Source organism: Nicotiana tabacum, chromosome 9 (assembly GCF_000715075.1).
Source record: "Nicotiana tabacum cultivar K326 chromosome 9, ASM71507v2, whole genome shotgun sequence".
NCBI lineage: Eukaryota > Viridiplantae > Streptophyta > Magnoliopsida > Solanales > Solanaceae > Nicotiana > Nicotiana tabacum.
This window is the reverse complement of record NC_134088.1, coordinates 107,090,762-107,109,127: the sequence shown is the minus strand read 5'-3', so window position 1 is coordinate 107,109,127 and position 18,366 is coordinate 107,090,762. Positions and strand designations below refer to the sequence as shown.

General features: G+C 33.8%; 1 protein-coding gene across 1 annotated transcript; it reads left to right on the top strand.

Moving 5' to 3' along the window:
* The first annotated feature begins 5,785 nt into the window (after nucleotides 1-5,785).
* On the top strand, nucleotides 5,786-10,382 carry LOC107817238 (vacuolar protein sorting-associated protein 24 homolog 1). The gene is made up of 6 exons (XM_075221997.1): nucleotides 5,786-6,029; nucleotides 6,163-6,239; nucleotides 6,932-7,034; nucleotides 7,857-7,978; nucleotides 9,849-10,040; nucleotides 10,121-10,382. The coding sequence occupies exons 1-6, from the start codon at nucleotides 5,918-5,920 to the stop codon at nucleotides 10,181-10,183; spliced, it is 669 nt and encodes a 222-aa protein (XP_075078098.1). The 5' UTR covers nucleotides 5,786-5,917; the 3' UTR covers nucleotides 10,184-10,382.
* The last annotated feature ends 7,984 nt before the right edge of the window (nucleotides 10,383-18,366 follow it).

The following is an 18,366-nucleotide window of genomic DNA, read 5'->3' as shown; positions in this document are numbered from 1 at the left end:
AAATTGGAAGGTTGCTTTCACGTAATCTACTAAAGATTTAATGTAAATCACTACTTAACTTCATAAATATATGATCTTTCCGAATCTATACCTCATCATTATATGTTTCTGTACCTGCAGATGAGTCGTAGATCAAATTTCAAACATAATAGTAATAGGTGTAATCGCACCTACTAGCTTCAACTTATATCGTCTCTAAATAGATGTGAAAAAGTATAAAAACAAAATGTATATAAATGCATGCGTGTAGTAACACTTACTCCAAACTTATTGACTCTAAATTCTGAATTAGTTCGTTGCAACCAGGGGCATATACACCTTGTTCTATGCGATGTCACGGGACACCGCTTCGCCGAATTTTTTTACTAGTTATGTATAAGAAAAATAAAAATATTAAGGATAAATATAGAAAATGACACCGCTTACAACTACAATAATTTATTTATTTGTTCATTTCTTCAAATTGTGACACCGCTTATGAAAAAATCAGCGTACACCACTGGTTGCAACTTTGCTATATTTTCTTGTGTTTCTTTCTTTTTCATTGTATGCTTCTAATCCTTGCTAATTCCATTTGTTCCTATAACCAAAAAATAAAAAAAATAAAAATAAAAATACAAAATTGCCTAAATTTTGAAATGATGACATGTGTGGGCCTTCCAACATTTATATAGGTGATACGCTCTAATTCTATATAGTAGATCTTACATATTATTCAGCTCTATTGACGATACAAGAATAATAATTTATATAGAGGTTAGAATTGTTAGGTCATGACGTATTAGGCTACTGTCAGTTTTGGCAGGTGCACTATTAAGTTTTATCATGAACACCTTGCAATTTAATTACCTCTTCAATCATTTGGTATTTGATTTTATATATTATTGTATATAATATTAACAAATAAATAATAGCGACGAAAAAAGAAACAAAACCCTACTTGACTGTTTTTTCTTTTTCTCCCGGTAGTAGGTGACTATTAATTATGCATGGCTCATGCAATAGGCAAAAAGACTTTTTTGGAGTCTCAATCGATGACATCGCGTCGTATAAGGCTCGTTAAATGAGAAATCACCTCCTATTGGAATTTAATTTTTTCATTCTCAGAACGAGAACCGAGAGCTTTCATTAACAGTAAAAAGGGCTCAACTTTCCTCTAAAGCAACCAAATTAAAGTACAAGACTTGATTTTGTTATTGTCTTCTTTTTCTTTGTCCTTCTCTTTCTCTTGATATTTTGGGGGTGGCAGGTGGGAGTGGGGAGAGGAGATATGTAAACTTGGATTCGTCTGTTGCCCGTTATTTCACTGAATTCATTACTTTTGCCCTATATATATCTAATGAGTATGATTTTATTTCCCAATTTGCATTTATGAATGAGATGTCGACGGAATACAAATAGGCCCATGCATAGAAAATATGTAGTACGTACCATTACCAATTCAATAACTTGGAAAAACATCATTTGACTTTCGATGATATATAATGACTAAAGAGATCAAAAGTTTCTTTTTAAATGCATGGCATGACATGCATATTGCATAAAAGAGATATGGAAGTCAAACAAAAAAGTTGCTAACAAAGTTTCTTCATTTTTCTTTTCTTTTTTTTTTGCTGAGAAAAGGATTAGATAAAGAATTGGATGTATTTTTTTGGGGTAGTTTCTGTTATGTATTTGTATTTGTCGGTAGAGGGTTTGAAATTTCTTTTCTTTTTTTTCTTCTTTTTACATGGGGAGAAGAAGTATATAAACAAATCCCAAATGAGAGGACGAGAAAGGAGCATGTATGCTGCTAGAATTAAAAAATGACATGAGATCAGAAAGAATAAAAAGCAAAAGATGATGCTCTAACCAACTGAAATTTTGTAATTGAATAAGTTTTTTAGTTTTAAGTTTTGTCTTTCTCTTAGATTTCTTTTTTGTGGAAGTTGGAAGAAGATTCAAAAAATTACTAGTAAATGCCATTCTTCCTAAGAATTAACGTTACCCAAAGTTGGAATAAGATTCAATTTGCTATACTCCCTCTCCTTTTTAGTTTCGTGTTTCCCTTTTTCAGAGTTAATACGATTAAACTTCAAAGTTAAATTAGATTAGATCAATCTAATATTTTAAAATTAAAATTAAAATATTTAAAATAATTAAAAAACAATACATAAGTTAAACATGTATCACTCGTTTTCTTCTTATGTTTTTATGCCATAAAATTTTCCGAAAAAAACTTTTATTTCGATTGAAGCAATTCACAGGTCGATAGCCCATTGTTTCTTTAGGGCCTTGTTGCGCAGCCCTTCTTGTTGTTTCTAATTGGTTTTCAAGTTATTAGGCTTTTATCCTTGGAAATTCAAGTAGAGATTGCCCCTCTTGTATAATTAGGCCTGCGTACATTATTTGGGCCAATTCTATCAAGGATTTGTGAATCAAAGTTCAGGTAACATGAAGAATTGACCTAAATAGCCGTTCACTCAACCGTTTAAACTAAAAATAATTGATATATGTATAATATATGTACGCTTGATAAATTAATAATAGAGTATATGTATAACTATGTATAGTTAGCATATTCCATTAGCACGAAAAAATAATAAATTCGACCAGTTATTTGTGCTTAGATCCCAAAATAATACCAGGGCAAGTGCATAAATAGCCGTATTTAAGACGCATGTTTAAAGAATAACCGAGTTTTATAAAAAAATTGAAGTCTAATTGCTTCAAGTTCAACTTTAGACTCGTGGGTCGGAAGTTAAAAATTGCGGGTCTGAAGTTCTAAACTTTAGACATACGGCTCATGTTAGTATTTTGTGTATAATAGGTATACTTTAAGGGTGTGTTTGGTATGATGGAAAATATTTTGCGGCAAATATTTTTTAATTTTTTCATGTTTGGTCGGTTTAAATGTTTTGGAAAATATTTTCCATATGAACTCATTTTCCTCCAATTGGAGGAAAATATTTTCCTCATCAAGAGAAGGGAAAACATTTTCTAAAACTCTCTTTTTTTCCTTTCAAATTTCAGTTTTTTTTTCCGTCACCACCCACCTTACACCCCACCCCACCCCAAAAAAATATTTACTTTTTTTTAAAAAATTTTAATTTTCTGTTTTTTTTTCCTGCACCACCCATCCCCACCCCACTGCCCCCCACCCCGCACAAAAAAAAGTTTTGTTTTAAAACTTTTTTTTTAAAATTTCAATTTTCTGTTTTTCTGCACCCCTACCCCACTGCCCCCCACCCCGCAAAAAAAGTTTTTTTAAAACTTTTATTTTGTAATTTCAAATTTCTGTTTTTTCGTTTTTCTGCAACCCCCCTCCCCCTCTCCCCCCTCCCCCCCGCGGAAACGGGAAAAATATATATATTTTCAGTTTTAGTTTTTTCATCTTTCGGTTTACAGGTTCGAAATTTTACAACTTCCAAAGTTATGAGTTCGGAGGTTTATGTGTTTGGAAGTTTACGGGTTCGAAATTTCACGTGTTCGAAAGTTTAACGGTTCGGAAGTTTATGAAATTTGTGGGTTCGAAAATTTGTTGGTTCGAAAGTTTATGACTTCATGTTTATTGTATTTAAATTATTTATGAATACTCTTGAGAAGTTATTCTTCTTAATTTGTGTACTAAACACCGAAAAATGAATAAGATTATTACTTATTTTTCAAGAAAATATTTTCTCGAAAAATATTTCCTACTAAAAATATTTTTCGTTATACCAAACACATCCTAAATCGTATTGAAGTGTCTAATGAATATAAACCTTAATTATGATATTAAATTGAAAGTTGGTGACAACTTTAAGGATATTTATGTATTTGGCCTATAGAAAAAAGAAAAAGTTGAAACCCACGCGTGAGATCCAAGCGAGACCTCTCATCACACGACTAACTTTGCCTTCCTCCACCGCTACAGCCTTCTATCTATTGGGTTAAAGGCAATCACTTTTTTTTGTCCACTTTTTATTCAGCGAATCTAAGCGGGCGTTTGGACATAAGAATTACTTATAAATTTTAATGAAAATGATATTTGAAAGTTAGAGTTGTGTTTGGACATGAATACAATTTTTGGCTGTTTTTGAATTTTTATGAGTGATTTGAAGTAAAATTTTTGGAAAACAATCTTTTGGAGTTTTTAAAATTTTCGAAAAAATCTGAAATTCATCTTCAAGTGAAAATTTAAAAAATTTCATGGTCAAACACTGATTTCGAAAAAAATAATTTATTTTTGAAAAAAAGTGAAAATTTTCGTATGTCCAAACGACCTCTTAAATAACTGAAAGGGAAAAGGGCCAAATATACCCTCTACTTTAGTATATTGTTCATATCTACCCTTGTTATACTATGAAACCATATTTACCCTTACCGCTAGCCAAACTATTTTAAAATACCTTTCACCTAACGGAAAGCCACCAAATTAATAAAATAATCATTTAAAAAAAATCATTAACCCAAACCCGTTAAACCCATCATTTAAAAATACAGAACCTAGATTTCTGAGACATCTTAACACATTTTATTCATTTAGAGAGAGACCGAGAATGATGGTGGAAGTAGGATTAGTAAGAACTTATATTTTTGGTTATTAGTTATTCATGGTGGCATTATGACGTCGTGTTATCACTTTTGGTTGTTTTTTGTGTGTGATTATAATATGGTATCCCTTTGTCTAATGTAATTCACACTTAACAGTTGGTTTATATGTTGGTAACAACTGATATATATACTTTAATAGTACTTGTGTTTGGTTAATACATTAAGTTAGTATACTTAGGTTGTTAAGTTGCTTTCCAACTTGTTGGTGTACTTTCTTTCATTCTTGATGGATTCCTCGCACTGTAGCTTGATATTAAATTGAATCTCCTCTAATTATTTTTATAATTTTTATTCATTATAAGTTCAGTTGTTACTAAGAATTTTGACTATCCCATCCTATATCTTGGAATCTAACTTTGGTTCGTAAGGGGTGATTTGGAAATAATTACTTGTTGCCCAAATGTTTAAAGCAGAATAAGAAAATCATGGTGCGTGAATACTCGTCAACAAAGGCTCACTGTTGGAGGAAGAAATACCTCGATGGCTACCTTAAGACTTCAGAACTGTCAACCTAATAAGATGCTTTAAATATTCAAGTCATAGTGGAAAAAAAATCATGGTGAATACTCGATACAGTGTGACATGGTGGAAAAAAATAAAGAGAGAAGCTAGAAGAAAAGAAAATTAGAAAAGGTAGACAAGTATAATCCCACTAGTGGGGTCTGGGGAGGGTAGTGTGTACGCAGACCTTACCCCTATCCTGAGGTAGAGAGGCTGTTTCCGATATACCCTCGTCTCCCTCCCTCCAAGAACTCCCCACCTTGCTCTTGGGGTGACTCAAACTCACAACTTCTTGGTTGGAAGTGGAGGGTGCTCACCACTAGAGCAACCCACTCTTGTCAGAAGTTAGAAGAAAAAAATAAAAATTAGAAAAGGTAGAATATAATAAACACACAATTAGAATATTAAAAAAATTGGGACTCAATGTATAAATGAATATATGGTTATCGATATTTTTATGTCTTTTAACTTCTTGAATTCAACAAGTGACTACGAAAGAGATGACTAATATGTGAGGAAAAAGTACAGTAAATAAAAATGATTTAACGGGTTATTAATGAGTTTTAAAAATAAATAAATATTTTTTTAATAGGGTATTTCTAAAAAGTTTGACAAACGGTAGAATAGATATGTTTGGATAATATACGAGAGGATAAATGCGAATAATATACTAAAATTGAGGGTATATTTGACCATTTTAAAGATTATTCTTTGATCACAATATCTATTCAGAAGAACAAATTCGCGATAAAGAAAAGTTCTTTGTTTGATCAGAATATCTATTCAGCTTCATCAATCCTTGCAGCCTTTTGATTTGAAGGGGTTTTCACAAAAGAAAAAAATGGAGAAAGTAATGAATATATTGAAGCCAAAACCGAACCCTCAACAGCTTTTAAGGGATTGGCAACGTAGGCTCCGACAAGAATGCCGGAATATTGAACGTCAAATCCGAGGTAAAAGTTTTTCTTTTCCCCCTCACATTCTGTTTAATTTTTCATAGTCAAGAAGGAAAAGGGGTTTTTTTGGGTGATTGTAAATTTCGATTTTTTTATCTTGGGTTTGTGGATTTTTGGCGCTTTTGATCAGATATACAAAGAGAGGAGAAGAATGTGCAGAAAGCAATTAAAGAAGCTGCAAAGAGAAATGATATGGGTTCTGCCAAGGTGATTTACTGCTCTCACTTGAACTCTCTAATTTAAAACAAAAAAAAAAAAATTCACATAATTATTTGCTGGTTATGACTGCTATTTTTTCTAAGCTGATGTTTATTTGAGGACTGTAGCATTATAGACTGAGAAATAGTTGAAATTAAGCTCTTTAAATTTTGTCATTTTAGAACCTTACTCTATCAAAAAGAAAAAGGTTGATACTTTGGAAAATATGTTGGTAATTGGTAAACTGAGAAATAATCTAGGTCTATAACATTGGTAAACTAAGAAATAGTAAATAAACTTAATTATATGTTTGAAAATTTGTTATTTCAGATCAGTAGATGAAGAGTAATTTTTCTTTCCAATACTTTTAAATGTTGGCGAAATGAGAAAGAGAAGAAGCTTCTCTTAAATTTTGTTTTGGATCATCGAAAGATTTCTACGTGGTTGATAAGTGCTTTGTCTTGTGTCATTAGGAGCTTTCTTAGGCAGCTTATGTGACAAACCACTATGCTTTTTTCCAGACTTTTAGGAACGCCTATTTAAGTAGTTGGTTTAGTGCTTATCCATGATTTCTTTTTCTTTTTTACGGTAAGAGCATATCTTGAATTCAGACTGATATTGTATATGGTTATGAGGCATATTTTGGTGTTTTTTGTATCTTATTGCTTATTCATATCGGACTGTTGATGTATTTACCGCAGTCACTTGCGAAAGAAATTGTGAGATCTAAAAGAACTGTGAACCGATTGTACGAGAATAAGGCGCAGTTGAATTCAATATCAATGCACCTTGGAGAAAGTGTCGGTATGATCATAGTCTTGCTTCACTTTTTGTATATATGTCTATCCCCCTTTTATATTCAGGAGTGTGCATTTGGTCCTCTAAGTTCTTCTTGACGAGCAAGCTGTCAGGGAACAGTATGCATCGATTGAGAACATGAACAGTATGCATCGATTGAGAACATAACCTGATCAAGATTGCTACAATCAATATCTAAATAACAAAATACATACATTATGCCTCTTATATTATATATTGAACAAGAGACGGAGCATCCATTGAGAACATTGCATATAATGTATGGAGTTTTTTTTTTTTTTTGTGGTGGTGGTGGTGGTTGGGGGGGGGGGGGTTAATATAATGTAATGTATGGAGTTTGAAGAGGCATAGTGTGTGTAGTTTGTTATTTATATAGATGAATAGAAGAAGTAGGATTGCTTAGGTTTTTTGTCCTTTTGATTTTCTGTAACAACAGATGAATATTTCATTTTTTGCTGGACAACTGGATGCTATTATGGCTAAACTGATAATAGAATTCTGCCTTTTCAAATGATTCTATGAAATAGAGGCAGCACCTAGGAAAGTTGCACCTATTGGACTTTCATTTTCACAGAATAACTGGATAAAATAAAATATCTTGATGTCGTTTTGGCAAAATCGATTGTATTCTATATTTAGGTTGTTAGCAGCAGCTAGGAAAGTAGCACCTATTAGAATGTCTGTAGCTAGACAACCATATACTGTTGCTGGTTGGACGACAAATTGAAACCAACCCTCTTGATTTATACTTATTAGTTTATGTGTTGGCTTCTCCAGTGTCCCATTGACTTGTAATTGGTTTTGCAGCTATCGCTCGAACAGTGGGACATTTATCTAAGAGTGCTGAAGTCATGAAGCTCGTCAATAATCTTATGAAGGCTCCAGAAGTGGCTATGACAATGCAGGAATTTAGTAAAGAAATGACCAAGGTATATATCTATTTGGCTTTATCATTTTGAGCTTCAATGATATTCTTGATCTTTTCTCCTGGTTGCGAATCGCCTTTAAACCAGTTTGATTCCAATTCTTAAATATTGCTGTATGCTAGATAACATAACAGAATCATTGTTTCTCTGTTTGCTATTGGCTGTATTTTTTTGTGTGTTCATACTATATGGAATCCATTACTTCTTAAGGAAGTTTTCTAGTGAGTCTATTTCTAGGTGTCAGATTTTATACTCTCATCAAGTGTACCCCTTCGATTATTTTCAGCTTCTTTATGTGTAAATATGCTTATACTAGTTTTTGAAAATCTTGTGTAACTTGATCACAAATTTGTGTTTTAGATTATAATTGTCTTTCTTAAATGGGGATATATATTTAGATATCACATGTCAAGTTTTATTTCCTTGTTCCTCGTGCAAATTAACAGCATATGACCTGTGTTACATGGACAAGGGTGTGGGTATAAAATAAGGATACAAATCTAGGAGTCAGATTTGTCATCACATAAATCTTAGAATTCAGGGATATGTTAGAGTTAAAGGTACGGGTGCTAAGATACGACTAATTTTTTACATTATAGAATATTTATCATATACTCTCTCTGCTTCATTTTATCTGATGTCATTACTATTTGGAGAATCAAACAATCTTTTACTACAATTATTTCAAACTTATCTTAAATGTTTTTAATTAATTAAAGAATTATGACTTATAGTACTTGTTGATGTAGTGGAGTATTAGATATGAAAATATTAATTTTTTTGTTAACTAAGAAATCCCGGAGGACTAGAGGTGCACGGTTCAAAACTCGGTTGATAATGGGCTTGCCCCTACACCCTTCTAAATACGAAAATATTACTTTAGAAAATGAAAGAAATAGTTCCAATTGAGACCGTAAATGAGAAGGCTTGAGACCTTCGTTTTCAGCCTCTTCATTCTGTTTGAAATGGATGGAGTATATATGTATGTTGTGTGTTTATATTTCAGTTATTAAATAAAAGTCTTTGAACCAAAACAAGTATAATTAAGTTCCTTTTAAATGCCTAATATTAATTCCATAAGTATATCTCATACAATAGCAAAGTTTTCGAACACTTTATGTGAATATATATATATAATTTTTATAAAAACTGAAAATCAAAACCAAAAAACCCAGCGTGAGCATGAAGTCAGCCAAATTATGTACGTTATTCCTTTCCCACACCTAGATCGTGTGAGATTGATGTGGATGCACCTGGCTTTTGATGGTTTCATTTAACATAGTATATGACTATGAATTCCTTCATAATTCACAGAGCATGTGCGCTTATTCTTTAGGAGTTCCATGGAGAAACTAGGTGTTTCTTGTGTGGATTGGGATATTGTATGAATTATTGTTAACATGAATGAGAATACTCTCCGAACAGTTAGACGAGCTTGTTGATATTACTTGTAGGCCTTTCCGGCCATTTTGGGTTATTTAAGATCTCAGATGCATGAGTATCCAATAGTTCGTTCCATAAATATGTTGAAGATAGTCAGTTCTACCCATGAAAATATTGAATTTATACTAAAATCTTCTTTGTGCTGAATAAAACATTAGAGGGCAAGTAGAAGATCATAGAAGTTGCCAAAGCATGACTCTTATTTTCCTTTCAGTGATTGGTTGTATGCCAAATTGAATGCAACTCACGCTCACACGTTGCACAGTTGTCTGTGGAAGAAAAACGAAAGCTGATCTCTATATGATAGACTGTCCTATTGCCTGCCTCCCCCGCAAGAAGCTTCTCTCTCTCTCACACACACAACACGCGTGCGCGCACACACGCACATTTTCTTTTTAACTAGAAATTACCCGATCTCTTGGTATTGCAGGCTGGTGTGATGGAGGAAATGGTAAATGATGCAGTGGACAGCGCCCTGGATTCAGAAGACATAGAAGACGAGATTGAAGAAGAAGTTGACAAGGTTTTGACTGCAATTGCTGGTGAGACTACTGCACAACTTCCTGAAGCAGTCCGAAAGCAAAAGTTAAAGCAACCCGCGCAGGCAGTGGAGGAGGCAGAGGTATGTCCTCTCATCTTGTGACGTATTGTAGTGATCAACCGAACTAAATTGATTGACCATTGGTTTGTTATTTCTTGCAGGGTGCTGATGACGAGGAAGACTTAGAAGAACTAAGGGCGCGTCTTGCTAAAGTTAGATCCTAAGTGATTTTTAAACTGACTTCCACTGCTTAAGGCGTCGATGTATAGTAAGTTTGTATGGGAAGCACAGACCTCTTCTATAGCGCGCTGCATTTTCCATCTGGAAGAGAGAATAGTAGAGTACCTTCTGTATCTTAGAATCAGTTAACTCATGATTTCTTGTATTAATTATCCGATGTGAGTTATTATCTTCTTACTGTTATTTCTTGCCGTTTTTCTTTTCATTAGTGTTGTGCTTAGGCTTTCCTCAGCCGAGAGTCTATTGCAAACAACCTCTCTATCTCCACAAGGTAGGGATAAGGTCTGTGTACACACTATCCTCCGCAGACCCCACTATGTGGGATTATACCGAGTATGTTGTTGTTGAGTTCTTATCTTTTTCTCTTGTATGGAAAATGAAATACTATGTTAACAACATTTCCTGCTATTTAGTTGAATTGGTTGACCAATATGTATTTATGTCGGATGCTCTCTCTTAAATTGTAATCTTAATGCACTTCTATTTTTTATGAAAAATAGTTACTCCATTAAAATAGCAAATTTTCAGATGTTTCAAATTTTGCATAACTATTCATATTATGCTTCGGTAGTTTTCATATAACTAAAATAACATTTATAATGGATCATAAAGTTAAATCTCCAATATTCTATAAATTATACGTTACAACTAATAAAACCATGTGATAGTGTAAAAGCTCTTTATAAACTTAAATCTTTTTCTTATATGCATTCCTTTTCTTTTGGTCAAAACTTTGATTTATTAACCAAATATTACTAATATTAGTCAATTAGCTATTTGTAGCCAAAACATGTCAAATTTTTGCTTTCTTTTGAGTCGGTGTATTAAAATAGATTGAGTAAATCTTAAGGAGCTTGAATCTCAGTTTTGGGATGATTTGGTGGAGTTTTGAGGTGGTTTGAATTGAAAATTCGAAATAAAAAATGATATGTGTATCACACTGTGTATCATTTGTGTATCACATATGTATCATATTTATATCAAATGTGTATCACATGTATATCCATGTATACCTGTGTGTGAGATACATGCGTGATACATGTTTGATAAGAATTTTTTGTACTCGATTTTAACTACAAATTTTGATACCAAATCAGTCCAAATCACCTCCAATCTTCCTTAAAATTTGTATATTGACTCATCTATATGTTTTCAATGAATTTTAACCATACCCATTGAAAAAAGGTCATTTTTTGCTTAGATTATAAAATTTACTTTTTTACTTAGATTTTTGGAATCTTGTATATATATATATTTTGTATTTCATCACCTTATTTGCTACCTCATCCATGAAATTTCCTTTTCGTCTTGCATCTAATGTTGCTAATCACGCTTAAAAATATGGAAGGAGATCTTTGTGTGTGATTCTTGGAGAGAAAGAACCTTTGGGTTTATATGTGTTTGGCTAGTTTTGATAAGTGTATGATTGATTAATAGCTAGACGTTGATAAGTTTGGGATTTATTTGAGAAATTTATGTAAGATTCTAGTAAGTAATGGGTTATTTACCTTCCTTTTCATGTTTATTATCACTCCCGTACGCTGTAAACAGTAACATGCTGACTTTTAAGTAAAATAATTGTTTAAAAATAGTCAACCGATAACTAAAATAAAATTTTATAAGTACCTTGATATAAGACAGGATAACATATTTTTACTAAGAGAAAAAAAAAATTTCCTGAAAATATGTATATGAATTTTCTTTTCCTCTTCGTAACCACTATGTATATATAACAAACAAAAGGATCATATCGTCTTCTAAATATGCAGATTGTCCTCCTAAATTATGGCTTTCTAAAACAAACAGTTGAAATTAGATCATGCTGCGGTTGCGGCCTGTTTCTTGTTTTATTGCATTATTTGAAAAAAATAAACAAAGCAACTTCCAACACGATGTCACGATCCCCACTCCCCTGACGAAAAATAAAGCAAATATTCCATTTTTATCTGACGGACTTGAATAACAACACCCTTTCTATTATACTAATATTTTATGGTCAAGAATGAATGAAATAGAGATGAAATGATATATTTATTGAATCAGAGATTGACGAGCCTCTAATCCACAGCTTCCGTCTTGACCGGGCAATGCTTTAACTGATTGAACTACAATTTCAGGAATATTAAGTGTATAACCGAAAATCAATATATATATATATATATATATATATATATATATATATATAGTTAGCACTTGAAGTCGTTTTAGAAATTTATAATCCATAAAGTTAAAATCTTGAATTCGACTCTGCAAGAGAAATTTATCAAGCACTTTAAGCAAGAGCGGATGATCTGCCATGTTTAACACCGTGTAAAATAATAGATAAATCAAGATGTGATCAAAATTTCAGGGATATGTGTGAAATTAATCACCGATAGAGCAAATATAATTAATCCAATTAGTTGACTATGTGGGCATCAATTTACTAGCTAGTGGAATTATGAAACATGAACACACTTTTGTCCATGTTTAAGGTTAGGTGGTTGATCAATAGTTGTAAGCAATTCAAAAACACGATCATTAAGTCAAAAAACATCACTAATTATATTATTTACTGACACCCCATTTTCATGCATGAAAGAAGACTACATGTAGATGCTGTCATTTATAATTCACTACAAAGACTATTTTTAACAAATTGGGATATTTTAGTCATTCCTTTAATTTCTTCAGCTTAATTGTTTATAATGAGCCGAAAAGTAGATGTTTACCTGATACTATTATTCAATATATCTCGGCGGAGCCATGTTTGAGTAGTACTCTTTGAGCCATGTTCATCGCCTTGTTAAACTTACAATTCCTTCTTCAAGTTCAAAATAAGTGTCACTTTAGGACATCAAGAAAGCATTATTTTTTCCCCCAAATCTCTCCTTAGTACTCCAAAATTAAATGATTTGAAAACTCTGAGGAGAGATAAAGTATAATTTGAGAAGATATAAAAAGTAATTCAGTAATTTTTAAATATTAAATGACACTTATTTTGGACAGGATGAAGTATTTCGTTTCGCTTTATTCTTTTTTTTTGGGGGTACTTGTTACAAGTGATGAAACCTTTTGGTCATATTGTAGTTGGCTTGGTACTATTATTACCTTATAATTTCTCCCATATGAAATTGCGATCTGAAGATTTCTGCAAGGGGTTTGTTTTAATCTAAAGATGTGCTAATTGCAGAACAGATGCTGGAAATATTTATTCCCGAAAGAAAATCTGAATTTAGCAATATGATTAATTTCATTGTTCCTACTAAATTGCTTTTGATATATTCTAAAATATTGTATTGCAATTGAGATCTGGTTATTCATCATATATGAGGATCACAAAACTGCTAATTAATTTCCATGGCTGGTGAGTCATGGTTTTTGCTAGGGGATAATAACACTTGTTTAATTTTATGTAGACTATAGCTTTCAGTACGAGACATATTGTGAATTTATAGTGTTCGTCCGTGAAATTAGTCGAGGTATGCATAAGCTAGCACAAACACCATGGTCGTAAACATCAACTTTCTTGCTACAGAACATTGGATAAGGTTTTTCTCAAACATCATTGATGCTTTATACTTCAATGCCACACAGGGGGGGGGGGGGGAGAGGGGATAATTTGTGTGGTGTCCAATTTTCGCGAGCAGTGATTATAGAAGGAACTGGTTCTTCTATGTGTTCCTTATGCTACTGTTGTGGAAATAAAAAATGCGAAAAGTAAAGAACACAATTATTTTTACGTGAAAAATACCCGGCTCAAAAAGTGAAAAAATCACGACCTACTACTCAGTAGGATTTTTCCTAACACTTCACTAAATCACTGAGCCAAAACAACATTTACAAATTTTTTTGTAAACCTAAGGATTACCTCTAATCCCGTTGTGGCAACTAGTCTCTAACTGTTGTGACAACTTCAAGTTAACTCTAACTTGAATACTCAAAGTACCTAATACAATTGCCTCTAAAAGTTGAAAGGTACAATTTGAAAAGCCTTACTACAATTGAACTAGAATAAAAGACATACACTTGGAACTGGTTCTTCTATCTGGTTCATGTAGCTTCAGATTCGCACACTTGAATCACACAAGAATTGCTTGCAAAATGCCTTGCTATTTTCCTCTCAGCTCACGTTTAACTTCAGCTTTTGTGCGTACATGTAGAATAAGAACATCCTGTAATTTATAGAGTTAGTAGAGTAGGAATTAACTAGAGTTCTAATGCTATACTCTTCCAAGGTGGAAGAGTTCTAGTTATCTTCAACTTCTAACTCCTTCCTTATCTTGGATAAAGTTCTCTTCGAGTAAGGAGTCCTTCTCCTTATCATTTATGCAACCTTTTCGATAAGGAGATATCAAATATAACAACTTAAGCTTATCTCCTCCACGTGCATCCCTTATGCTCGAATCTGCCCGTGTCTGTGTACACTGTGTATGGACCTGGTTCACGCCTGAGTTCTTTTGTTAATCATCAAAACAAATTTTACTTGGGACAATAAATTTTCCCTTTTTGATGATGACAAACTCTGTGCTTTTTATAAGCATAGGCCCTATGTCAACTCAGCTCAACATCAACACAATGTTAGAACACTTTTCATTTTAAATTCACAAATCATCGAGGACCAGGTTCATTAGGTTATAAACATCACAGTCTAAAGTAAGAAGCAACATATCTTCTCCTTTTTTGGCATCATTGAAAAGTTGCATAATTATGTTAGATAACCAAATTTTAATAGAAATTACGCATGGCCACTGAGGCTACTTCAAATGCAATAATGGAGTCAAACATCATTTATCAATCTAATGATATTAGTCAACTAAGAAGCATCAACAAATAGTTAGAGCACAAAAATAGTTGATTATCATTGATACTAGTCATCCACACAGCATAAAGAAAAATACAAACACTGGATCATGAGCAAAAAGATCAAAAAGAAATTCCATCCAGGTCACTGGTTTGTCTAACTAGGCTAGGAAGATTTTAAGGCTGGGAAGGACCAGGTTCTTGGTTCTTGGCTTGAAGCAGTTTCAACATATCATGAAGAATTCCATCATTCTTCTCCCTTTCCTTTGCAAGCTCAGCTCTAAGAGCATCTCTCTCAGTTTCTACTTCTGCCAACCTTTTTTTCAGCCTTTCAATTTCAATATCCTTAGCCCCACTTTCTTGCACCAAGGCTCGCACTTTGCTATTCACAAGTACCTTTTTGGATGAACCAGGTTCTTTAGGAGTGGTGTGGACTTCATAGTCACAAGCAGTCAAAGTGTTTGCCCCAAAGTGATTCTTGTTTGTACCAACTTCCCATTTCTTGATGGGTAATTTGAAGTGTGCAAGTACAACTGTGAGAATGAAACCATAGGGTATGTCATGAGTTTTGGTGCCAGTTAGAATCCTATCAAGAAGCTGGATGATAAACCCAGGCCAATTGATCTGCCTCCCACTATCCAAGCATACATAAGCACCAGGTCCGTAAATGTGGCAATATGCCTTATTTCCTGTCCGGGAAGTACAACCTTATTAACAAATTCAAACAACACTTTGTGGGGTGGTTTCATCTCACTTTTGTATATAGCCTTGGGATGGAGCTCTTCTTCATTGTCACCAAACTTTCTTGTAATAGCAAGGGAGGTAGGGAGATTCTCTAAACTTGGCCATTTGAGTTTCTTGTAATCATTGTACCCTTTAACATGTACACCTAAGATCTCTCCCAGTTCCTTGTCATCAAAACTTACTATCACCCTCTTCACCACACTGGTGACTCTGCTATTTTTGATCTCACAATTTTCCATGAACTCCACAATCTCAGTTCTGATAAGTTTTCCATCCATATGAAGGACCATGTCCTTCCAACCCTACAGTTGTAACTTTTCCAGCAACATCATCATGCCTTCCTCCCCCAAGTACCCGATGAGTCTACCTTTCGAGATGGTTCTTTCCCTAAACTTATCCATCTTGTCCTTCTCTGCATCCGATTCTTCTTCTTCTTCTTCTTCTTCTTCTTCACTCTCTTCTTCTTCCACCATTTTTACTTTTCTAGACTTCAAGGCAGACCTGGTTCTTTTAGCCAAGGTAGAGGGCTCTGCATACTCTATCTTTGAAACAAACTTCTTTGTGGAAGTCTTGATTTTATTTGCCTTTGGAGTCAAAACCTCCATTTCTTCTGCCTCCTCTTTATCATGAAGAACAAGGTCCATCTCCTCAATTTCAACTGCCTCAACAGGCTCAACCACCTTCTTCTTTCCCTTTACAAAATCTTTTCTCTTACTTTCTTCTAGGGCCTTTTCTAGTTCAGCCTCACTCTGCTTCTTCTGACTCCCTGTAGCTCTTCCTCTTATAGGACGAGTTACTACAAGGATAGAAGAGGCAACCTTTCTTTTCTTGTTTGCCCTCGCAATACTGGGAATTTTAACTCCCCAACTCTTTTCCTTTTAGGATTGTAACTGTCAGACACTCTTATCAATAGGTCTTTGAGGGGTTCGTGCACAGACGGAACAAGTTCTTGGAACCTCTTCCTCAACCTTACCAACCCCTCATCAGCTTCTCTAGACCCACTTCCCCATTTTTCTCTCACACTTTCTTTTTCTCCAGCAGATTCCTCACTCCGTACTACCATAGCTCCTGTTTCTTCAGTCAAACCAACAAGAGTGAGTGAAGATTCAACCACTTATTTTGCCATTCCCCTCACATCTCCTTGAGAACCCTCACTCTCTTTTTCTTTATTCTTTTTATTTTTACCACCCAATTTCCTAGACTCAGTTGTTTCAACCCCAGCCATGGTTCCTACCAACTCAAACCTATTTTTCAGATTCTCAGCAACTTCAGAGATAGTTTCAGATGTAATATTTGGATCAGATATTACCTCCTCTATTTCAGACGAAACAGTTTCTTCCCCCCCGTTGCATACTTGAAGAAATCTTTAGATTTTTTCATCTACATGACTTGCCTTCAGTTGCTCATTGATTTTCTTGATTTGTTCTCCTCCAACAACTACTTTTAGATCAATCATCTTAAATCTACCTTTCTTAGAAATAGGTGTGGTTGACGGTGTGGTTGAAGGAGTGGGTATGGATTCTTTGGGCGGTGATGAGAGATTTTCAAAAGTGTTATCCATTTATGGTTAGAGGATGAGAGAAGATGATTATGTGCGTTTGGACGATAAGAGAAGATTAGAGAGAATTGTTTGGCGGTTGTGGATTGGAAGTGAAGAAATGACTTAGGCCAAATCAATTTATAGAGATATACTTTGATTGGGTAACGATAACTTTTTCAGAAGTTCAGGAGTCTAATCAAACTGGGAGTCAGTTTGAAGAGAAGTTGAGGACTCTCCCTAGAATCTATGCACTTATTGCGTTTTGGGACTCTATTTGGATGAAACAAGTTCATTTTTAACGGATAAGCTCAAGGAGGTTAGGATTAAATGGGACTCTCCGTTTGATCATAATCCAAATATAATTATTTCAAAATATGCAGAGTGGAGAGTACGTACCATGTAATCTTGATGAACGAGGTTCTTCATTGAGAAATCTCTTGTGTAAGTCTGAATTTCCCAAGAAAATAAAGATAATATCATTAGAGATTAATGAGACATTTTATCACATGGCACAAGAGTATACTTGAAAAAATATGAGACTGAGCAAAATCTAGTCTAATTAAATACAAAATTTACAAATTTCCTAACCATATTTTTGAGTTAGAACTGGTTCCTTTTAGGTGATCTTAATCATCCCCAATTCTAACACGTTCCTTTCAATGTGATCTCTACTTAGAGCTTTTATGAAGATGTCAGCTATTTGCTTGTCAGTAGCATAAAATTCAACAGTTATCAAACCCTTTTCATAGTTGTCCCTCAAAAAGTGATGCCTAACATCTATGTGCTTAGTTCTCTTGTGATGAACCAGGTTCTTGGTCATACTAATTGCACTAGCGTTATCACAAAAGATGGGGATACAACCTACATCAATTCCAAAGTCCATTATTTGTTGTTTGATCCACAACAATTGAGCACAATATGAGGCAGCAACAACATACTCAACTTCAGCAGTAGATATGGCCACATAATTTTACTTTTTGGTGGCCCAAGACACAAGACATGAGCCAAGAAAATATGCCATACCTGAGGTGCTCTTTCTATCAACAAGAAAACCTGCATAATCAGCATATCCACTAAGTTGAAATTACTACCTTTTGGATA